This window comes from Pristiophorus japonicus, chromosome 5 (assembly GCF_044704955.1).
Source record: "Pristiophorus japonicus isolate sPriJap1 chromosome 5, sPriJap1.hap1, whole genome shotgun sequence".
NCBI lineage: Eukaryota > Metazoa > Chordata > Chondrichthyes > Pristiophoridae > Pristiophorus > Pristiophorus japonicus.
The window spans coordinates 249,503,847-249,528,968 of NC_091981.1; the positions used below are offsets into that span (position 1 = coordinate 249,503,847).

Below are 25,122 nucleotides of genomic sequence, written 5' to 3' on the forward strand. Positions count from 1 at the left end.
TGCAGTTACATGCTTACTTTGGTCTGGGACACAAAGCATAGTGTAAAGCACAATACCATCAATCTTATAACAAAACCATACTGTCTCGACCTGGAATAAACTGAATTAACAAAAGGCAGCTTCGACAAGAGGGAATGAAACTTTAAAGTGCTAGCCTTTTTGGGAGTGGAGCCATGGAAAAAGATACAAGAGACAGCAAGACAGAAAGTGAAGCTTTGTGGATTTAAAGCATTATGATTATTATATATTGTTCTACATACTGTACTCTATTTATCATTCGTCCAGAGATTAAACCCTCAGATTGCTCCATCTAATATTGTTAATGGCCTAGAAATCGCGGCCTCCCTAGGTCCGTACGGACCCAGGAAGGCATCGCAAAAGCTGGTTTTCAGCACACAATGCGCATGCATTGAAAACCCGCTTTTCCGATTTGTCAAGCTCCAGCTCTACTGATCCACCGCATCTCGGGCCAGGAAGTTCGCATGGGCAAAATTGCGGTATTTACCGATATCTTGCCCAGCAAATGTCCTGAAAACTCTTTTACAGGTGTAAGAGTTTTAAAAACCCCCACAAAAATGTAATTAAATTAAATTAAAAAAACACATTGCTAAAAACCCTCTCACTACAGTAAGTTTATTTTAAACCATAATGAAACAAACGTTTTAAAAAAATTGGATTTTTAAAATAAAGACATTTATTAATTAAAATTAATTGAAATTAAAGTTATGTGATGTGTTTTTCCCCCTCATTAATAGCAATGAGAACTTGTAGATATGGAGTTCTCATTGCTATTAATGAGAAAGCTGTAGAATACTGTACCGGCTGCATCTTCTGCGTCTGAACCTGGAGGACGGGAGCGCGCGTTTCGCAGCGCGGGAAGAGAAGGCCTCCCCACCGGAATCCCACGCTCCTCCGGGACCACCAGGAACTTTCATAAAAATTCTCCGGTCAGAGGAGTTTGTCCGAAAGAAGCCTCCGACCGGAACTTCAGGGCCAATAGAAACATAGAAAATAGGTGCAGGGGCAGGCCATTCGGCCCATCGAGTCTGCACCGCCATTCAATGAGTTCATGGCTGAACATGCAACTTCAGTACCCCATTCCTGCTTTCTCGCCATACCCCTTGATCCCCCTAGTAGTAAGGACTACATCTAACTCCTTTTTGAATATATTTAGCGAATTGGCCTCAACAACTTTCTGTGGTAGAGAATTCCACAGGTTCACCACTCTCTGGGTGAAGAGGTTTCACCTCATCTCGGTCCTAAATGGCTTACCCCTTATCCTTAAGACTGTGACCTCTGGTTCTGGACTTCCCCAACATTGGGAACATTCTTCCTGCATCTAACCTGTCTAAACCCGTCAGAATTTTAAACATTTCTATGAGATCCCCTCTCATTCTTCTGAACTCCAGTGAATACAAGCCCAGTTGATCCAGTCTTTCTTGATATGTCAGTCCCGCCATCCCGGGAATCAGTCTGGTGAACCTTCGTTGCACTCCCTCAATAGCAAGAATGTCCTTCCCCAAGTAAGGAGATCAAAACTGTACACAATACTCCAGGTGTGGCCTCACCAAGGCCCTGTACAACTGTAGTAATACCTCCCTGCCCCTGTACTCAAATCCCTTCGTTCTGAAAGCCAACATGCCATTTGCTTTCTTAACCGCCTGCTGTACCTGCATGCCAACCTTCAATGACTGATGTACCATGACACCCAGGTCTTGTCGTACCTCCCCTAATCTGTCACCATTCAGATAATAATCTGTCTCTAGGTTTTTACGACCAAAGTGGATAACCTCACATTTATCCACATTATACTTCACCTGCCATGCATTTGCCCACTCACCTAACCAAGTCACTCTGCAGCCTCATAGCATCCTCCTCGCAGTTCACACTGCCACCCAACTTAGCATCACCCGCAAATTTGAGATATTACATTTAATCCCCTCGTCTAAATCATTACTGTACAATGTAAACAGCTGGGGCCCCAGCACAGAACCTTGCGGTACCCCACTAGTCACTGTCTGCCATTCTGAAAAGTACCCATTTACTCCTACTCTTTGCTTCCTGTCTGCCAACCAGTTCTCAACCCACGTCAGCACACTACCCCCAATCCCATGTGCTTTAACTTTGCACATTAATCTCTTGTGTGGGACCTTGTCTAAAGCCTTCTGAAAGTCCAAATACACCACATCAACTGGTTCTCCCTTGTCCACTCTACTGGAAACACCCTCAAAAAATTCCAGAAGATTTGTCAAGCATGATTTCCCTTTCACAAATCCACGCTGACTTGGACCCATCATGTCACCTCTTTCCAAATGAGCTGCTATGACATCCTTAATAATTGATTCCATCATTTTACCCACTACCGATGTCAGGCTGACCGGTCTATAATTCCCTGTTTTCTCTCTCCCTCCTTTTTTAAAAAGTGGAGTTACATTGGCTACCCCCCACTCCATAGGAACTGATCCAGAGTCTATGGAATGTTGGAAAATGACTGTCAATGCATCCGCTATTTCCAAGGCCACCTCCTTAAGTACTCTGGGATGCAGACCATCAGGCTCTGGGGATTTATCGGCCTTCAATCCCATCAATTTCACCAACACAATTTCCCGACTAATAAGGATTTCCCCCAGTTCCTCCTTCTTACTGGACCCTTTTATATCCAGAAGGTTGTTTGTGTCCTCCTTTGTGAATACCGAACCAAAGTAGTTGTTCAATTGGTCTGCCATTTCTTTGTTCCCCGTTATGACTTCCCCTGATTCTGGCTGCAGAGAACCTACATTTGTCTTTACAAACCTTTTTCTCTTTACATATCTATAGAAACTTTTGCAGTCCGTTTTAATGTTCCCTGCAAGCTTCCTCTCGTACTCTATTTTCCCTGCCTTAATCAAATCCTTTGTCCTCCTCTGCTGAGTTCTAAATTACTCCCAGTCCCCGGGTTCGCTGCTATTTCTGGCCAATTTGTATGCCACTTCCTTGGCTTTAATACGATCCCTGATTTTCCTTGATAGCCACGGTTGAACTGCCTTCCCTTTTTTATTTTTACGCCAGACAGGGATGTACAATTGTTGTAGTTCATCCATGCGGTCTCTAAATGTCTGCCATTGCCCATCCACTGTCAACCCCTTAAGTATCATTCGCCAATCTATCCTAGCCAATTCACGCCTCATACCTTCAAAGTTATCCTTCTTTAAGTTCTGGACCATGGTCTCTGAATTAACTGTTTCATTCCCCATCCTAATGTAGAATTCCACCATATTATGGTCACTCTTCCCCAAGGGGCCTAGCACAACGAGATTGCTAATTAATCCTCTCTCATTACACAACACCCAGTCTAAGATGGCCTCCCCCCTCGTTGGTTCCTCGGCATATTGGTCTAGAAAACCATCCCTTGTGCACTCCAGGAAATCCTCCTCCACCGTATTGTTTCCAGTTTGGTTAGCCCAATCTATATGCATATTAATGTCACCCATGATAACTGCTGCACCTTTATTGCATGCACGCCTAATTTCCTGTTTGATGCCCTCCCCAACATCACTATTACTATTTGGAGGTCTGTACACAACTCCCACTAGCGTTTTTTGCCCTTTGGTATTCCGTAGTTCCACCCATACCGATTCCACATCATCCAAGCTAATGTCTTTCCTTACAATTGCATTAATTTTGTCTTTAACTAGCAACGCCACCCTGCCTCCTTTTCCTTTCTGTCTATCCTTCCTATGGGTTACCCGGTCCACTCGTTGACTTTATAGATATGGTATTTTAACATAAATTATACTCCCGATATCAAGATTATTTCTATAATTATACTGAAATTTTATATGACATTAAGATAATTGAAATGCATCTCGAGGCAAACAGAACACAAATGAATTGAGTAAGCAAAACACACCAATAGCTTTAAATGAGGTTGGCTTTCAATTTCATCTCTGGTAAACACTGTGTGAATGGTCTGTGATAATGCCAGTTAGCAGAAGGTATCTTGGTCATGTGGTTACAATTCCCATTATCCTGTTCTAAAAGCCAGAGAACCAACTCTATTCTAGATATTGTTTACCAGATATCCTTTTGTTTAGAATATGTAGATTCAATTTTACACGGAGGTGGAAAAGAATGAGTGAACTAGTGAGCATAAAAAGAGAGAGGCAGGAAACAGGACAGAGGGACGAAGAGAAAGAGTAGGAGTTAGAGAGAGATACAAAAACAATGATCAAGTGTAAAAGAGAAAGACAGAAAGAATGAAGATAGATGGCCAGCATAGTTTACAGGAAGTCAAAACAAAATTAAACTTTTTGTCCATGAGCAGCACCAGAAGAGATCAGTTCTAGAAACTTTTGTTAACAGTAAAAACAGAAATGCAACTGAGGGCAAGTCAGCGATACATTTCAACAGAAGTATTCCAACAGTTTCAGCATAATACCAACACGGAATAAACCCTTCACACTAGAATACTCTCTCTGTACTTCAACTCTTGCAGATTTAAACTATAAAAAGAGATTTCTTGCATACATAAATTTAAGGCGAACTACTCAAGTATGTTTAAGATCCATCTCAATTTAACGGGTAATATGCAAATTTTTCAAAATTAGCTTGAAAAGCTTTCACACCATGCTATTAAAATATATAAATGAACACATTTTATAGAATATTGTTTATACATTTACCTTTTCTCTACAATTTCCAACGTTAGATGCAGCAGCTCTCGTTTGCTTTTCTCTCTCCGTTTTATCATTTCCAAAATTGTTACAGCTCGACTCAGATCCCTTCGCAACTTCAACATCTTTTCATATGAAGCTTCATCATTTTTACGATTCTGTAGGGAATGAAAAAAAGCTCCATTTTGTTCGCTGCTTCATTAAGGGATTTGTAGAACAAAAACAACATTAATTAGTCACCATTGTTAATTTGCCAAACAGGAACAGAATCATATTACATACACAAGATAATTTTTTGTAGGGAAACACAAACATACGCAACAATACTATCAATCCACTTCAGTAGCCATTGGTTGCATTTTTATAAACTAATTTGCCTGTATAAATACATCTCTACTTTTCAGTTGTGCATACATCTACATATCCAAGTTTTATGTGAAGACATTAAGAAACTAAAGAAAATGAAAAGCTACTCTAAATTGTAATATTTTAATAATTTTCAAAACAGGAAGAAAAAAAATCAGTTGGCAACACAACTTTGGCTGTTCTTGCGCAATTCTTCTCTAGTTTCCAGATCAATTCCACTTCCACAGGTGAAATATTCCAAGGTTTCATTCACTATTCTCTATTTTCTTGTACATTCTAAGGCTTCCCATCAAAATTGGGAAAACATCGGACAGCCCTCAAAACATATGGGCCTTGCAGTCACTCTCCCAGCTTTGTATTGCTCTCTATATCTGTGCAAGCAGACAGTTCAGCTCCCTGGCACCCAAATGGCGATTATATTTATTAAATTACATTTTGCTGACATTTTAAAGCTAAAAATTACATTTGAAAAGCTCAACATTTACTTCCATTTGATGAGAATAAAATCTCTGGGATTTTATTCTCAAGTTCTAGCACATATTTATCAATGCAAATGTAAAATTAATTTGCATCAACTTAAAAATATGCACTATATATGAGCCTCTACTTTAGGAAAACTGCCAAAAATGTAACCATATTGAATCACAATTTGGATCGAAACACTGATTTGAAGAAAATATTCCTGGAACACAACTGCATGCATTAAACAGTTAAAATTCTGACACTGTAGTTTGTGTTAATTATGAAGCTATTATATCAATATTTGGTATAGCTTTTTTGGTAAATAAAACTTTTCTGGTATTTAGTCTTATCTGGATTCCAGTGAAAGGAATTTGCAGAAATTGAGAAATGTATTAGTTTAAAAGAAAATATATTTATACAAAATTTAACTAAAACCATGAGCTTTAATTTTCTATGACTCATTTAGTAAATTTCAAACCAGTATTTTTTGTAATCAATAATGGATGCATTGATTAGAGTAATAATGGCATGATTAATCGACATACTGAATTTTACTTTGCTCCACTCTTGGTAAAATAACTTGTATTTATATAGTGCATTTAACGTATATGGTACATCTCATTAATATCTACAAATCTATAATTTAAAAAATGAAAACAGCTATCAATAAGCAACTAATTAACATTAACTTCCAGCCCTAAAAAGAAGCTTGAAATTTAAAAATGTATTTTAAAGATTAAAAGCAATTTTGCAAATGTCCTATACAACACTATTTACATTGTTTCACATATACTTGCCTGAAACTACAAATTTATTAATATATTTCCCATGACAACACATCAGATCAAATACGATTGGATCTAGAAAAACGACAGAATTTTCTCAAATGATAATCAGATGCCAGATACAGGTCACTGTACTCTAACTGGTAATCATTTGTGCTATCACACAAACCTTTCTGGTCTGCATCTTCTCAGTTCTTCTCCTGAAGGCAACATAAGGATCGTTGGTACTGGATCCATCCCGTTTTTCCTGTTTTACAGTTGGAATAAGTGAACAACCTCTACAGTTTTTCCTTTTCCGAATCCAATATTCATACACTTCCCAGATCAGGTCATCATCCTCCTTTAACAGCAACTTTGCCTCCTGGAGCGTTACCAGCTAATAAAACAATCAGAATTCATGTAAAAATACTGCCTAAATGTAATCACATTTCATGTAACTTTATTCTAAAGCACATTCATGTACACATCAACTCCGTTATGCTTACCTGCTCTCTAGCGAAACATAACAATGATCAATATCACTGTATAATTGCTGCTATTCCATATCCTGATTGATGCATATGTGTATAATTTTGTCAGTCAACATCACTACCGCCCCCCCACCCACCCCAAAAGGAATATCATGACCTATAAAAAAAAGTGTACAATATTAAATTACACGGAAAACATAATGACAACCAGATCAAGTAAATACTTTTCATACCTGCTGGCCACTGCCTTTTTCTAGACGATCAATCATCTCCTCAAATTGTAGAGGTGTGATGTCCATCTTCTTTCTTAGTTTATTCACAAACGCTTCATCATCCGAGTCCATATCATAGTCTGGTTGCTCGGCGTCCAAGCTAAAAGCTGGAGAAAACAACAACAAACATTACACCTGGAATTCAAACTAGGAAATAACTAAGCTTGGGAATTCAATGTGACTCTCTGCATCTTTTAATTTGAGAAATCATTGATGGGAAAAATTTGCATATACATTTTTCACTCCCAGGAACATGCATGCGTGCTCTTGCAATTAAGAGGTGAAAACCAATAAGCAGTTAAAAGATTATGTTGGTAGTTACTAAAGGTTGAACCTCCCTTATCCGGCACCCATGGCACCTGGCCTGTGCCGAATAAGGGATTTTGCCGGATGAGGGGAAATTAGCTGCCCACGGTCGGCGCAGCCCCAAAGTCAGGGTGGCGGTCGGATGCATTATGCGCATGTGCCCCCGGAATCATGCCGGACGAGGGGTAGTGCCAGATAGGGGAGTCCCGGATAAGGGAGGTCCAACCTGTATGGTCCTTTTTCTTTGTTTGGCAGAAGACTGCCTATATCATGGCAATCATTTTTGCTAGACCCCACCAAAACAAATCAGTGCACAATTTAATACAAAAGGTTAACTGTCATTTTTCTTCTTTCCCAATATATAAAAGTAGTTGAAGTGATATTGCCTCATTATTAAAAGACAAACATTTCAAATTTCCAAGACATTTCACAAGAGTTAGAATATCTTCAAAAATCAATGTGCGTCTGTTTTTCGACTGGCACTGTCATGATGGGCTGAACGGTCTCTTTCCGTGCCGTAAATTCCTATGATTTCTATGTCAAAGAAAGACTTCCATTTATATAGCGCCTTTCACAACTTCAGGACGTCCCAAAGTGCTTTGGAGCCAATGTAGTATTTTTGAAATGTAGTTACAAGAACATAAGAAATTGGAGCAGGAATAGGCAATATGGCCCCTCGAGCCTGTTCCGCCATTCAGTAAGATCATGGCTGATCTGATCATGGAATCAGCTCCACTTCACTGCCTACTCCCCATAATCCTTTATTCCCTTAATCGCTTGAAAATCTATCCATCTCCGCCTTAAATATATTCAATGACCCAGCCTCCATAGCTCTCTGGGGCAGAGAATTCCATAGATTTATTTACAACCCTCAGAGCCTCCTCATCTCAGTTTTAAATGGGCGGCCCCTTCTGAGATTATGTCCCCTGGTTTTAGTTTTACCTATGAGTGGAAATATCCTCTCTGCATCCACCTTGTCGAGTCCCCTCATTATCTTATATGTTTCGCTAAGATCACCTGAATTCTTCTGAACTCCAATGTGTATAGGCCCAACCTACTCAACCTATCTTCATAAGTCAACCCCCTCATCTCCGGAATGAACCTAGTGAACCTTCTCTGAACAGTCTCCAATGCAAGTGTATCCTTCCTTAAATACAGAGACTAAAACTGTATGCAGTACTCCAGGTGTGGCCTCACAATACCCTGTACAATTGTACCAGGACTTCTCTGCTTTTATAGTCTATCCCCCTTGCAATAAAGGCCAACATTCCATTTGTCTTCCTGATCACTTGTTGTACCTGCATACTAACCTTTTGTTTCATGCACAAGGACCCCCAGGTGTCTCTGTACTGCAGCACTTTGCAATTTTTCTTCTTTTAAATTATAATTGGCTTTTCTGCCGAAGTGGATAACCTCACATTTTCCCACATTATACTCCATCTGCCAAATTTTTGCCCACTCACTTAGCCTGTCTATATCCCTTTGCAGATTTTGTGACCTCCTCACAATTTGCTTTCCCACCCATCTTTGTATCATCAGCAAACTTGGCTACATTACACTCGTTCCATTCATCCAAGTCATTAATATAGATTGCCTTATCGAATGCCTTCTGGAAATCCAAATACCACTGGTTCCCCCTTATCCACTCTGCTTGTTACATTCTCAAAGAACTCCAGCAAATTGTCAAACATGATTTTCCTTTCATAAAACCATGCTGACTATACTTGATTGAATTGTTTTTCCGAATGTCCCGTTACTGCTTCCTTAATAATGGACTCCAGCATTTTCCCAACGACAGATGTTAGGCTAACTGGTCTATAGTTTCCTGCTTTTTATCTGCCTACTTTAAAAAAAAGGGGCGTTACATTTGCGGTTTTCCAACCCACTGGGACCGCCCCAGAATCCAGGGAATTTTGGTAGATTATAACCAATGCATCCACTATCTCTGCAGCCACTTCTTTTACGACCCTAGGATGCAAGCCATCAGGTCCAGGGGACTTGTCCACCTTTAGTCCCATAATTTTACTGAGTACTACTTCATTAGTGATAGTGATATTGGGATGTTTTTAGTGTCTTCTACCATGAAGACAGATACAAAATATTCGTTCAATGTCTCTGCTATTTTATGATGAATTCCCCTGTTGTAATGCAGGAAACATGGCAACAAATTGCACACATCAAGCTCCCACAAACAGCAATGTGATAATGACCAGATAATCTGTTTTTATATTGACTGAGATAAACATTGGCCAGGGCACCAGGGAAAACTCCTCTATTGTCCTTCGAAACAGTGCCATGGGATCTTTTATGTCCACCTGAGAGCGCAGACGGGGCCTCGGTTTAATGTCTCATCCGAAAGATGGCACCTCAGACACTGTAGAACTCCCTCAGCACTGCACTGGAGTGTCAGCCTAGATTTTTGTGCTCAAGCGGGACTTGAACCCACAACCTTCTGACTTAGAGGAGAGAGAGCTATCCACTGAGCCACAGCTGAAACTTAGGAAGCTTAAGCAGTGTGAAAATGCAATGCAGAGTGCCATCTAAAGTTCATTTATGGTATTTCAGGCAGATCCCACAATATCCAATTTTTCAAAAATGATAAAAGCTTGATGGAGCAATCAAAAAAAGTGAAGCATTCCAGCTTATAAGACAGGAGTAATCTTTTTCTCTCACTCCTAGATACTATGATTGCTTCCATCTAGCTATCTGGAACTACTTCTGCAAAAGGTACAAAGATGTCAAAGAAAGCTTTTTTATATTCGTCAAGTCCACATTTTCAGCCAAGCTATATTAAGTTTTACAAACTAGCAATCCACAGTTTAGACAATATTTCACATTTTTGGAACCATTATTTGGTATTTATCATTTAGATCTTGACGTTTCTCCTTTAGTTTTTATAATCAGTAAATATTGCTAAACCCTTCACATTCCAACTTCTCAAATTATTTTTGAGAGAAAAATATGGAAACTCTCTCCAACTATCTAAGCTACCCCTTTTCTTTTCGACAAAAGAAAGCCAAAATGTTTTTTTTTAAATACTCATAACAATCCGATCTTAAGTAAACTGCTTTTCATTACAGCCCTTTTCACTTCTCTGAAGTGAAGCTGCTTTTCACTTAATTTCCTTCAATGCACTTAGGCTTGCAATCTTAAAACCACTCAGGCGCACGTTTTCAAAATGCTTTTAAATTTACAGGATTGTCCCCCAACAGTCAGCAGATATGCTATGATGATCTGGAATGCACTGCTTGAAAGACTGGTGGAAGCAGATTCAATGGTAGCTTTCAAAAGGAAATTGGATAAATACTTGAAGGGAAAAAAATTGCAGGGCTATGGGGAAAGGGCAGGGGAGTGGCACTTGTTGGTAGCTCTACCAATGAACTGGCAAAGGCACGATGGGCCAAATGGCCTCCTTCTGTGCTGCATCATTCTATGATTCTAATGTAAAGAGCAAATGGTCAGATATGCTTCAAATGCCTTTTGATAACTGAAGGAAAATGTGATGGTGGCATGTTTAGGTGACATGTTATGCATTGATTACTCATGAGCAATTGTATTTTGCATAGTATTCAAAGCTTTTGGCAGAAGTTGAGCCACAGTAGTTCACAGAACAGAAGGAGGCAATTTGGATCATTGGCCCCAAGTTTCGGCCCGTGCCGAAAACGGCGCACCTCCGAGCTGGACGCCTGTTCTTCGCGCCTAAAAGTGCGCTAGAAAAAAACTTCGATATTCTCCGGCTCCTCGGAGCTCAATCTCAGCTTGGCGCGGCGCACTCTTCACAGTGGGGGGCTGGAGCCAAACACTCGCGCCGATTCTGTAAGGGGCAGGTCCAATTTAAATGAGCCAACATGGTGCCGGCAACCCTGCGCGTGCGCGTTGGAGCGTGCCAAACAAACATTGGCACTCGGCCATTTTTAAAAGGACTCGGCTGCCGTTGAGCCACTGACGCCGTCCCTTAAGAGTGGCCGAATGGCCTCAACCCCCTTGAAAAGCTGCGTGCGTCTGGTGTTGATCCTTCGGCTGCCGGCCAGCCACTAACAGAATGAAGGCCTGCCTGCAGCACAGCAGCTCAGCTCGAAGACTGCTTGCTGCTGCTGCCGTCGAGACACTGACGCCACACCCCTGCCTGTCTCCAACATGAAAGGCCTGCCTGAAGCACAGCAGCTCCTGCTGCTGTTTCACAGATAGGAACATGGTTTATTTAATCTTTTCTTTGCTTATAAATTTTTATTCAGGTTGGATTTATTTGTATAATATTTGGATAAATATAACTAAGGATTAATTGTAGAATTTAATGACTTCCCTTCCCCCCTCCTCGTTCCCTATGCCTAATTTGTGACCTACGCCTGATTTTCTAAAGTATAGACAAGGTTTGTTCGAGCGTACAAAAATCTTCACTTACTCCATTCTAAGTTAGTTTGGAGTAAGTTTTCACTGCCGAAACTTTGAAAACAGGTGTAAGTGGCTGGACACGCCCCCTTTTGAAAATAAAAATTCTGTTCCAAAGTGAAACTGCTCTAACTGACTGGAACTGGAGCAAACTAAATGCCGAGAATTTGGATTTCTAAGATACTCCGTTCTACACCAGTTGCTCCAAAAAATCAGGAGCAACTGAGGCCGAAACTTGGGCCCATTATGTCTGCACCAGCTGTTTGATAGAGCACTGCAAAACCAATCCCACTACACTATACTCTCTTGCAGGGAACAGTGCCAGCCCTTATACATGGCCTTCTTCGACCGTACAAAGGCCTTTGACACTGTCAACCGCGAGGGTCTATGGAGCTTCCTCCTCCATTTCGGATGCCCCCAAAAGTTCGTCACCATTCTCCACCCGCTCCACGATGACATGCAGGCCGTGATCCTTACCAACGGATCCATCACAGACCCAATCCACGTCCAGACCGGGGTCAAACAGAGCTGCATCATCGCCCCAACCCTCTTCTGAATCTTTCTCGCCGCCATGCTCCACCTCTCAGTCAACAAGCTCCCCACTGGAGTGGAACTAAACGACAGAACCAGTGGGAACTTGTTCAACCTGCGCCGTCTCCAGGCCAGATCCAAGACCACCCCAACCTCTGTCATCGAGCTACAATACGTGGACGACGCCTGCGTCTGCGTATGTACAGAGGCTGCACTCCAGGACATAGTCGACGTATTTACTGACGCGTACAAAAGCATGGGCCTTATGCTAAACATCCGTAAGACAAAAGGTCCTCCACCAGCCTGTCCTCACCGCATAGCACTGCCCCCCAGTCATCAAGATCCATGGCGCGGCCCTGGACACCGTGGACCACTTCCCGTATCTCAGAAGCCTCCTATCAACAAGAGCAGGCATCGACGACGAGATCCAGTGTGCCAGTGCAGCCTTCGGCCGCCTGAGAAAGAGTGTTTGAAGACCAGGCCCTCAAAACTGCCACCAAGCTCATGGTCTACAGGGCTGTAGTAATACCCACCCTCCTGTATGGCCCAGAGACGTGGACCATGTACAGTAGACACCTCAAGTTGCTGGAGAAATATCACCAACGATGTCTCCGCAAGATCCTACAAATCCCCTGGGAGGACAGGCGCACCAACATCAGCGTCTTTATTCAGGCTAACATCCCCAGCATTGAAGCACTGACCACACACTATCAGCTCCGCTGGGCTGGCCACATAGTCCACATGCCAGACACGAGACTCTCAAAGCAAGTGCTCTACTTGGAGCTCATTCACGGCAAAAAAGCCAAAGGTGGGCAGCGGAAATGCTACAAAGACACCCTCAAAGCCTCCCTGATAAAGTGCAACATCCGCACTGACACCTGGGAGTCCCTGGCCCAAGACCGCCCTAAGTGGAGGAAGTGCATCCGAGAAGGTGCTGAACACCTAGAGTCTCAAAATCGAGAGCATGCAGAAATCAAGCGCGTGCATCGGAAAGAGTGTGGGGCAAACCTGTCCCACCCACCCCTTCCCTCAACGATTATCTGTCCCACCTGTGACAGTCTGTGGTTCTCGTATTGGACTGTTCAGCCACCTAAGGACTCATTCTAAGAGTGTAAGCAAGTCTTCCTCGATTCCGAGGGACTGCCTATGATGACACTCTCTGAAACTTGTATATTCATCTGCTTCAAATAGCTATCCATTATCTTTACCTCAACCATTCCATGTAAATAAGTTTCTCTTAACCTTCCTATGAGGATTTTAAATGGATTCCCACGTCACTAATTTCCAAACCAGAGGAAGTATTCTTCACCATCAAAGCCCTTGATAAATTTAAAATTCTTCACTAAATGTCTTCTTAGCCTTCTCTGCTCCAGTAGAAATAGTCCCAGCCAATGTTCCCTTTAAGCTGCGTGGCCATGTAGTGCTCTAGAGGTCCCATGTAGCCAGTGAGCTGGCTTTCTCATGCAAAAACAGCGCATGTGCGGATTTTTGAAATGGGCCACAACGCCTTAAAAGGAGTTGCATGGTCAAAAAAACAACTGTTGATTCCAAAAGATCAAGTCTCTCCTCATAACTAGTTTTCCATCCCTGTCGAATCTACACTGCATGCTCTCTCTGGCTTTAATGCCCTTTGCATCATGCAACTACTAGTATGGTAGAAGGTGAACTAGACAGACCATGGTCTTTTTTCGTCTAGCAATTCCCATCTTCCTTTCTATAATATGACACCCAAAACTGCACACAGTACCCCAACTGTAGCCTAACCAATGTTTTGTACACATTTATTATTTCTTTAACTCTTGTACTCTATATCCCTATTTATAACACCCAAATTCTACTGGCCTTTTTTGATAGCTTTATCTACTTGCACTTTCAGGGAAAGTATTTGAACCTCTCGGTCTCCTTTTGTCCACACTGTTCAGTATATACTGCCAATCCTTGCTATTCCTCCCAAAATTGAAATCAAATTGCATCTGCAACCTGTCTGCCCATTTTGCCAACCACTCTATAGGCCCAAGTTTCCACACGCGCCTAGAACGGCGCAGTCCCGACCTGGACGCCCGTTTTTCATGCCACAAAGTGCGCCTAAAAAAATCCTCCATATTCTCCACCTACCTGCAGGTCCTCTGGCCCTCGGCGCAGCCAGCACGAGCTGTGGGGGGGCGGAGCCAGGTCTTTGCGCTGAAAACAGTGCCGGGACCTCTGCACATGCGCGCTACAGTGGGCACGCAAGTGCAGTAGCTCCAGGCGCCCGAAGCATGCAGCCCCTAGCCCTGGCTGAATGGCCTCACTGGGGCTGCGTGAATAAGGCTCCTCCCATGGCCAGCTCCTGCTCTCCGACCCCCCCCCCGACCAGACCAGACACCCGCTTTCCCCCCCGGACCGGACCCGACACGCGCTCTCCCCCCCCCCCCACCCCGGACTGGACCCGACCCAACCCCCCCCCCCCCGCCGACTGGACCCGACCCGCGTTCCTGCTCCCGCTCCCCCGCTGGACCCGACCCGCGTTCCTGCTCCCCCGGACTGGATCCGACCTGACCTCCCCCTCCCCTCCCCTCCCCTCCCCCGTCCCCTCTCCCTCTCTCGGTGCTGGGGACGGGCCCCGCCTGAAGTCTCGAGCTGGCCTGTTCAGCCTTCGGTCCCGAAAGGCCTGCCTGAAGCACTTTCACACAGGTAGGAAGATGGTTTATTTAATCTTTTCTTTGCTTATAAATGTTTATTCAGGTTGGATTTATTTGTATAAGTATATTATAGAATTTAATGACTTCCCTTCCCCCCCCCCCACCCCCACCACCTCGTTCTGGACACCTAATTTGTAACCTGCGCCTGATTTTTTTAATGTGTAGAACAGGTTTTTTCAGTTCTACAAAAATCTTCACTTGCCCCATTCTAAGTTAGTTTGGAGTACGTTTTCACTGTGGAAACTTTGAATTCAGACGTCAGTGGCCGGACACACCCACTTTTGAAGAAAAAATTCTGTTCCAAAGTGGAACTGTTCTACCTGACTAGAACTGCGGAAAAAAATTGCGATTTCTAAGATAGTCCGTTCTCCACCAGTTGCTCCTAAAAATCAGGCGCAAATCATGTGGAAACTTGGGCCCTATGACTTCCCTTTTACAGTCCTTGCTATTTGTTAAGCCCCTATCTTTGCGTCATCAGCAAAATCAAGACTACATATACACCTCTGAGAAACACCATTCCCAACCAATCCGAGCAACACTGCTACATTTCCTCTTTCTAACATGCCGCGTGAGCTACCTAATTAAATGCCTTCCGAAAATCAATATACACAACATCGACCATATTCCTTTACCTATCCAATTGGCCATTTCTTTTAAAAACTCAAACATTGTCAAACACAACTTGCTTTTAAAAATACATGTTGTCCATGATTAACCATGGATTCCAAGAGCTTGCTCAAAATTGACATTGTAACAAAGTAAAAGACACAAGTTTTCTTCAATGCAGATAGCATATTGCGCAAGATCCTACAAATTCCCTGGCAGAACAGACGCACTAACATTAGCGTCCTCGATCAGGCCAACATTCCCAGCATTGAAGCACTGACTACACTTGATCAGTTCCGCATCCCCACAGACTCCTGGGAATCCCTGGCCAAAGACCGCCCTAGGCGGAGGTGGAGGATCCGGGAGGGTGCTAAGCGCCTCGAGACTCGTCGGCGAGTGCATGTGGAAGACAAGCGCAGGCTACAGAAGGAACGTGCGGCAAACCTGTCCCACCCTCTCTTACCCTCAACAACTGTCTGTCCCACCTGTGGCAGGGATTGTGGCTCTCGCATTGGACTGTTCAGCCACCTAAGGACTCATGCTAAGAGTGGAAGCAAGTCTTCCTCGATTCTGCCTATGATGATGATGACTGCCAGACACATCATAAACCATCTGCAGGTGCAACTAATTTATTATATGGTTGTGTTAGATTTCAATTTTATACCTCAGCCCCTTATCTGTCAATTCTCATTTGTCTTTGCCTATTTTAATAATTTTTGTTTATATAATACGACTATCTAGAGAGTTAGCATACCACCTCTAAGACCCTAGTTTTCAGTTCAGCCTATAAACAGGATAGCAGTGTTAAAACAAAGAAAAGTGTATTTGAATTATGGAGCTACTCAACAAAGATAGTTGTTTTTGTTGATATTCACTCCGCTTTTCACTATTCACTTTTGTTGATATTCCCCAATTTCCAGGAAACACAAACTGGATAGGTTTGAAAATAAAACACACTTGCAAACAGCAATATACTGAAAACTATCAAATCTAACTTATTTGAGCACAAAAATCTAGACTGACATTCCAGTGCAGTACTGAGGGTGCACTGTACTGTCGGAGATGCCTTCTTTTAAATGAAACGTTAAACTGAGGCGCTCACAGGTGGACGTAAAAGATCCCATGACACTATTTCAGAGAGCGGGGGAGTTATCTTCAGTGTCCTGGCCAAAATTTATTCTTCAAAATCATCAACATAGATTATCTGGTCATTATCACATTGCTGTTTGTGGGAACTTGGTCTGTGTAAACTGGCTGCCACATTTCCTACATTACAATGGTGACTACACTTCAAAAAAAGTACTTCTTTGGCTATAAAAGCAAGTCTTTTTTTACTCCTTGTGAAAAACTGAAAGCTTTGTACTAATGAGAGAGAGCTGTGACAAGAGGCTGGAAAAATGAACTGGTGAAATGCTGCACTTCACTGACAAGTTGCCTATTCACAACATGGTAACATTTGTGTGACTTCCAAGCACATGGCTTTTATCCAGAACCACTTGTTTTCTCCAGAACCAATAAAGCTAGAATGTACACGGCAAGATGATTAAAATAAAGATCGCCTATTTCTAAATTTTTCCAATGTAAATTTGGCACCAAAAAAATAGTTCTGTCTAGAAACACTTCCACATAATGAAAAGTCCTGTAACCTAGTGCATCACACCCAGGATGCTTTAATGATTGGCTTAAATGATCAGTGCAATTAACTGCTGATTTTCTCATGTATTCAATTGTCACTAGAGAAATAGGAAAAGCTATTACTATCAATTACAAACAATAAAACCATTCAACCCCCATCCCGACTTGTTACTTCCAGAATGCTGATTTTTGACAACAAAACAAGCTATATTACCAAGTTATTTTTCAAACCAGCTTAAGGCAGCATCTCAATTTCTGACTCAGTTGAGTATACGCATACCAAATATATGCATTACAGGCCGAGCTTCGGCCGTAACTGATTGCTCTGTGAGCAACAATTCTCACATTGTGTGGAATTCCTGGGCTCAGTTTACAGTGCCAGTAGGTAGCAGGGACAATGGGGGAAGAGAGCTGCTATCAGTAGAGTAAAGAAATAAAGTGCGAGCGGTGATTTGGCGATAAAATGGAGGGGGAAGAATCCAACACGAGTATTTTGGCGGATGGAAATAACAGCACCTGCGCAAAGATGTATGCAAGGAGCCGCATTTGAGAGGGAGAGAAAGGCAGGCAGGCAGACTAGTAGTAGCACTTGGTGAAGAGAAGTGGAGATACAAGGCAATAGCAGCACTTGGGTTGTGGGAGAAAGGCAAAGAATCAGAACAGAAACAGCATTGGGAGGGGGGCAGGGAAGAAAGAGGGAAACTGGGCCTGGTTGGTCAATTAAAAGACTAGGCTCCCATAATAGACCTGTTTTGCAACTGAATAATGACATTTTCAAATAAAAACAATTCATTTCCAAAAATGGAAATTGGAGAATAACAGTCAATGATTTGAACAAACTTGCCGTCCTCTTTGGATTAAAAATGAATGCAATGCCCATATTCATTGTGGATTTCAAAATAATGAAAAAAATACTTTTTCTTCACTAGTTTTGTTTTTAAAGTGTAGCATTTGGGAGATAGGAAGGTACTGTGGTAGGGAGCAGCACATGTTGAGGGCCTTGTACACCTACTTTCAGGAGATGGTAAGGAGGTGACAAGAAGGGAAGCGCCAGTAAAGGGGGGGGTGGGGGGTGGCGGGGAGGTGCGAAGGGATAGGGAATATAATGGTGACGTCAAAGGGAAAACAGGGATGGGAAACACATGGGGAACAGTGAAGTGCTGCCAACAGTGTATTTACCAAACCTATCAGAAACATGGCCTACATCCCTTGGTGAACCACTTCCCCATAATCACTAGGAAAGAAGATTTTTAAAAGTTAGACAAGGAAAGAGTGAGAAAAAATTAAGCAGAAAACCATGAACAGAAGAGAAGGGAGCCACAGAATCATCAACATGAAGACCACAGCAACCAATAAGAGAGACTATGCTCTTTAGTGAGAGCAACTCCATAGGAGATCGATTATTAAAATAAATAAATGCACATCAAAATGAAACTTAATCCATATGGGCATTCAAAATGGCTTTTCCCCTCTCTGCAATTTCAATTCTTCACATAGGCTTTGTCCCTGGTTCTCCTAAAATTCTTGATGCTTTAAACCTGCACGTGACATACTTTATACTCCTCTGCTGTGATATTCCCACTCCTGCTCAGTTGGTGTGTGAATGTGTGTGTATATATACACAAGATTTTTATATATAAAATCTTACAAATAGTTTTACTTTGCTGTCTCCTTTCATTGTTTTTAAATGGGAGTAAAACTCCCACACCCAGTTTTCTTTAGTGTTCCTACCATCGTCTCAAAGCTCATCCATCCATGCTCTGTGCTCCCATATCACAATACCACATTCTACTTCATCTAAGGTCACCAAAATACTTCCATTCCCCCCCACAGCAATGGGAGCAATTCTATAGGGAAAAATCCATCAAGATACAATCATAAACAATTAGTGAAAAATATTAACAGATGAGCTAAAGCAGTGGCTCAAGTTCAGACTTGAAACAAAACATTTTCTTAATCCTCCTAGAACCATGGGCTGCCAACATCCTATTCTTAAATTCTCTTTTTGATATGAAAAGATAACAGTGACAAGAGCCTTGTGCTCAGTTCTGAATGAAGAAAAGATAAATCAGGATGACGTGCCTGGTTCAGAAAAAAGATGGTGATGGAAAGGTTATTAGGTGATGTTTTGGTCGGTACATAATAAATGCCAAGGAGTTCAAACCAAGAGTTTGGGCAAATTTCAATCCATCTCCTACTAGGTCTGGAGCCACAGCACAACACTGCCCTTATTTTGTCTGCATCACCAAGAGAAGTTACAAGACTGGCAAATGCTGATAATAGAAATGTCACACTGGTGCAGTAGACGATGTAGCTGGCTGCACCTGGCCTAGAAGTGCTCAACACCGACATTCACCGTCTGAATTGTGCTCCATTCCCCAGCTTGGTGAGGAGAAATATTCACAAAATATCTTAAAAACAAATCTAATATTTATAACTAATTACAATAGCCATCAGTTTTTATACATTGAGGTAAATTTGCAATGTTACTAATATGTCCTTACTCTACAGTATAAATGCATACGTGACCAGTAACCTTTATTTGCCAGCACTGAAGTGATGAAGCTTCCCCTTTTATACCTAAAAGTCCAGGTTAGGAGTGTCTCCCACAAGTTCACCACCTAGTGGTCAATGTTCTCATGGTATACAACTTGGGTCAGTTTATACATGGATTACAATGACAGTTGAATATAGGACATCACCTCCCCACCAAAGTCTTATTGGGATCACAGGTTAAGTCTCTTTGGTGGTTTACGCTCCCTTGTAGAGCGCCTGAGTTGAGGCTCCGGTTGTTGGGTGCTGGCCCGAGTGTCTGCTGGTTGCGGTGCCTCAGGCCTGTCCGGACTGCCCACAGTGACTGGGCTCTCCTCCGCTTGGTTCGGGTGTTCGGTCACCTGTGGAGGAGTGAACTCTACATCGTGTTCTTCCTCTGCTTCTTCTATGGGGTTGCTGAACCTCCTTTTTGTTTGATCCACGTGTTTGCGGCAGATTTGTCCATTGGTAAGTTTAACTACCAGAATCCTGTTCCCCTCTTTGGCAATCAGTGCCTGTGAGCCATTTAGGTCCTGCAGCGTAGTCGAGGACAAAGACAGGGTCATTGACATCAATACATCGCGCCCTCGCATTCCTGTCACGGTAGTCACATTATGACTGACGCCTGATCTCAACAATTTCTCTCACGGTGGAGTGTATAAGGGATAACCTGGTTTTGAGCGTTCTTTTCATTAGCAGCTCTGCGGGTGGGACCCGTGAGAGTGTGTAGTCGGGATCTATTGGCCAACAGGAGGCGTGATAAGCGGCTTTGTAGGGAACCCCCTTGATTCTGAGCATCCCGTTTGATTACCTGCACTGCTCGTTCCGCCTGGCCATTTGAGGCCGGCTTGAACAGTGCCGTTCTGACATGGTTGATACCATTTCCTGCCATGAAGTCCTGGAATTCAATGCTTGTAAAGCACCGGCCATTGTCGCTGACCAAGACATCCGGTAGATGATGTGCGGCGAACACTGCCCGTAGACTTTCTACCGTGGCAGAGGATGTGTTTGAATTGAGAATGTCACACTCGATCCATTTGGAGTAGGCGTCTACTACAACCAAATACAATTTTCCCATGAAAGGACCTGCGCAGTCCACATGGATGCGTGACCATGGCTTGGCAGGACCAGAGGCTAAGGGGGGCTTCCCTGGGTGCAATGCCCAGCTGGGCACACGTGTTGCACCTGCGAACACAAAGTTCCAGGTCTGCATCTATCCCTGGCCACCAAACGTGCGACCTGGCAATTGCCTTCATCATGACAATGCCCGGGTGCTCATTGTGGAGTTCTCGGATGAAATCTCTCTGCCCATCTGGGGCATGACTACTCGGTTTCCCCATAGTAGGCAATCAGCCTGAATCGAGAGTTCATCCTTGCGCGCGTCAAATGGTTTGAATTCCTCAGGGCATGCCCCGTACGTGGCTGCCCAGTCGCCATACAGGACACATTTCTTGACTAAAGACAGTAGCAGGTCTCTATTTGTCCAGACTTTGATCTGACGGGCTGTCACGGGTGAGCCTTCGCTTTCGAAAGCTTCAACAGCTTTGACCATCTCAGCAGCATGTGCGGTTGCCCCCTCGGTGGTGGCTAGTGGGAGCCTGCTGAGTGCATCGGCGCAGTTTTCAGTGCCTGGTCGGTGCCGAATTGTGTAGTCATAGGCGGCTAACCTGAGTGCCCACCTCTGTATGCGGGCCAGTGTATTTGCATTTATGGCCTTGTTGTTGGCCAAAAGGGATGTTAGGGGTTTGTGGTCTGCCTCCAGCTCAAATTTCCTGCCAAACAGGAATGGTGCATTTTTTTTTTAAAAAACAGCATATACACATGCAAGCGTTTCCTTTTCTACCATCCCATAGCCCCGTTCTGCCTGGGACAGACTTCTGGAGGCATAAGCTACCAGCTGTAACTGACCCTTGGCATTAACATGCTGACATACACCCCCGACCCCATAGGATGACGCATCGCACGTTAAAACAAGTTTCTTACATGGGTCATATAGCGTTAACAGATTGTTGGAGCATAACAAATTTCGTGCTCCATCAAAAGCCCTTTCCTGGCTGTCCCCCCAGACCCATTCGCGACCTTTGCGTAGGAGCATGTGTAGCGGCTCTAACAGCGTGCTCAATTTGGGAAGAAAGTTACCAAAATAGTTCAGGAGCCCCAGGAACGAATGTAGCTCCGTCGGGTTACGGGGTGTGGGTGCTCTCTGGATCGCTTGTGTTTTGGACGCAGTAGGTCAGAGCCCGTCTGCTGCTACCCTCATCCCCAGGAATTCTACCTCTGGAGCTAGGAAGATGCACTTCGCCTTTTTCAGGCGCAGACCTACCCGTCCCAGTGTGCGTAGCAGCTCCTCCAAGTTGCGGAGGTGTTCTTCAGTATCACAACCCATGATGAGGATGCCGTCTTGAAAAACCACTGTCCTTGGAATCGACTTGAGGAGGCTTTCCATATTTCGTTGAAAGATTGCGGCGGCCGAGCAAATCCCAAACAGACAACTCGCCAGCTCCTGGGTCATGTAAGCTGAGGTTCAGGTCCAATTTTTAAAAAAGTTTGCCACTGGATAGCGTCGCAAAGAGGTCCTCCGCTCCTGGTAGCGGGTACTGGTCTTGGAGTGACACCCGATTGATGGTGGCCTTGTAATCACCACATTTCCTGACCGACCCATCCGCCTTGAGCATCGGTACAATCGGGCTCGCCCAGTCACTGAATTCGACTGGCGAGATGATGTCTTCCCTCAGCAGATGGTCCAATTCGCCTATCTTTTCCCGCATCACGTACGGCACCGCTTTGGCCTTGTGGTACACTGGCCTGGCGTCTGGGTTTATGTGAATCACTACCTTGGTCCCCATGAAAGTGCCAATGCCAGGTTGAAATAGTGAGTCAAGTCTGTCCAGGACCTGTGAGCATGATATTCGCTCCACAGAAGAAATTGCATTGACATGGCCCCATTTCCAGTTCATGACAGCAAGCCAATTCCTCCCCAGTAGTGCGGGACCGTCCCCCGGGAAAATCCAGAGTGGCAACTTGCCTAGCACCGGAATGATCTCCTTTGAATGTGTCCGTAACTGTGCGTCAATTGGCAATAATTTTGGCCTCCTGGCCTTGGACGCCCACAACTTGTCGAACTGTTTGATACTCATCAGGGACTGGCTGGCCCCCATGTCTGGCTCCATTGATACTGGGATGCCATTGAGGAGCACTTTCATCAGTATCGGTGGCGCCCTGATGTATGAACTGTATATGTGCTCCACATGAACTCACTGAACTTCAGCTTTCAGCGATTTCCTCCAGTGTCCATTTGGCCTCGTAGGGCTTACATCGGGCCTGGCCTCCTCGTACAACTACCTGGCTGCAGGCTTCCTGCACATACGCGCCAAGTGACCGCTGACGTTGCAGTTTCTGCAGGTATATTGCGGATACCTGCAAGCTCTGGCTGTGTGTTTGCCTCCACACCTCCAACATGAGCCGTTGTTGGAAACAAAAGGTCCATTACCAGTTGATCGTCTCTGACTGTCTCTGTAACTGTCCTTAAACGCACCATTGACAGGTGTTGATTACTGGCCGCATTGTCCCTTGCGATGGCATGAATCGCCATTCAGCTAACCATTGTCTCTGTTGAATTCCCCCTTTGGGTTCAACTATATGCTCGGGCATGTCCGATTGCCCGTCTGCCTGGAGAACTATGTGCCACGTTAACAATGTTGACTCCCTGTCCATTTTCTGCATTTAAACCAAGATTTTTGTCAAACATCATTCTGGTCTCTTCCTCCCCTGAGATAAATGTCTGGGCCATCAAAGCCGCCGTTTCCAGGGTCAAGTCTTTGGTCTCAATCAGTTTCCTGAAAACCTCAGCGTGCCCGATGACCTCAATAAAAAAATCTCGCAGCATCTCCGCTCTGCATGCATCTGGGAACTTACATAGGTTCGCCAGTCGCCAGAGGTCTGGAACGCTTTGCCCTTCTCGCCACAGGTGCATGTAAAACTGGTGTCTCGCCATGTGCATGCTGCTCGCCGGTTTAAAGGGTTCCCTGATCAACTTACTGAGCTCTTCAAAAGTCTTGTCCGCCGGCTTCTCTGGCGCTAGAAGGTCCTTCATCAGGGAGTACGCCCTGGATCGACAAACTGTCATAAGATGAGCCCTGCGTTTGTCGGCCGAATCCTGTCCCAGCCATTCCTTAGTGACGAAACTTTGCTGTAGTCGCTCAATAAAATCGGCCCAATCATCACCGACACAGTACATCTCGTCTGTACTGCTAGTGACCACGCTCGCATAGTTCAAATCCCAGTTTCTCGTCGCCAATAATATGTCCTTACTATACAGTATAAATGCACACGAGGCCCATACTTGAGAGAAGGTCACTACGTGACCAGTAACCTTTATTTGCCAGCACTGAAGTGATGAAGGTGGGTGGAGCTTCCCCTTTTATACCTGAAAGTCAGGTTAGGAGTGTCTCCCACAAGTTCACCACCTAGTGGTCAATGTTCTCTCGGTGTACAACTTAGGTCAGTTTATACATGGGTTACAATGACAGTTGAATATACATGACAGTTACGATACTTGGAAAAGTCCAGTTTCATTAATTTTACTGTGTAGTTAATTAAAATGGTTTTTATTTTGTTTTATACAAATCCATGCTCACATTGGGCTCCAAGTTTTCCCCCTCTGCTAGTGGTGCGCCGACTTTGTAGAACAGAAATGGTGCTGATTTCTTAACTCCGTATTCTCCCAGTTTGTTCCAGGCCTGTGGCGCAGCGCATTGGAACGCGTGGTGGGTGGGGCCAGTTCCCGACACTGAAAACAGTGCCGGGACCTCTGCACATGTGCGCTAGAGTCTGCGCGCATGTGCAGTAGATCCTGGCCGGCTGTTTCTGCAAACGCGCGCTGCAGGCTGTATGGGAGGGGCCCGAAGCACGCTGCCCCTTGCCCTGGTCGAATGGGCTCCCTCATCGGCGGCCAGAGTGTGCTCTGCAGGCTGTGTCAACTCTGACCTAATTGTAAAACTCCGGACGAGTTTCTGGGGGTCTGGGTTTGTAACTCTCGACCAGATGAACTGGGGATTCATGCGGGTGTTTGATGCCATGCCGGACATCAATCCAGAAGTGCCAAACTCTTACAGAAGGGGTTTGTGGGCCATTGTCATCAGCAAGCGATCATCACCAAAGCCCTCCAAGATCAGTGCTCCAAACTTGAAGCCAGGCCATCTGTGAACGAGGATGGGAGTAACTGCATCGCGCAGGCAGCCTAGTAAGCAGCCCAGACAGCAGGAACAGATGCGCCTGAGCGGAGGGAACGTCCAGGCTAACAAGATACTCAGGATACTGAAGTTCAAGGGGCTGGCTCCAGACCTTCCAGAGGATTTGTACCATTTGATCAAGAGGGTACTTCCACCTCCTCCCCCACCCCCGCCTCCCCTCCCAGCCCTGGCCGAATAGTCTCC

The 25,122-nt window shown here is 44.2% G+C and overlaps 1 protein-coding gene across 2 annotated transcripts in view; it reads right to left on the reverse strand.

Annotated features, from left to right (window-relative positions):
• The window catches only part of LOC139264666 (enhancer of polycomb homolog 1-like), a 162,938-nt gene that overhangs the window by 46,191 nt on the left and 91,625 nt on the right, over nt 1–25,122 (reverse strand). For both annotated transcript variants that reach the window (XM_070881534.1, XM_070881535.1), the window contains exons 3-5: nt 6,969–7,114; nt 6,435–6,641; nt 4,662–4,810 (exon numbers count right to left, since the gene is read on the reverse strand). In XM_070881534.1, coding sequence (XP_070737635.1) covers nt 4,662–4,810; nt 6,435–6,641; nt 6,969–7,114 — 502 coding nt within the window. The remainder of the gene's footprint in view (nt 1–4,661; nt 4,811–6,434; nt 6,642–6,968; nt 7,115–25,122) is intronic.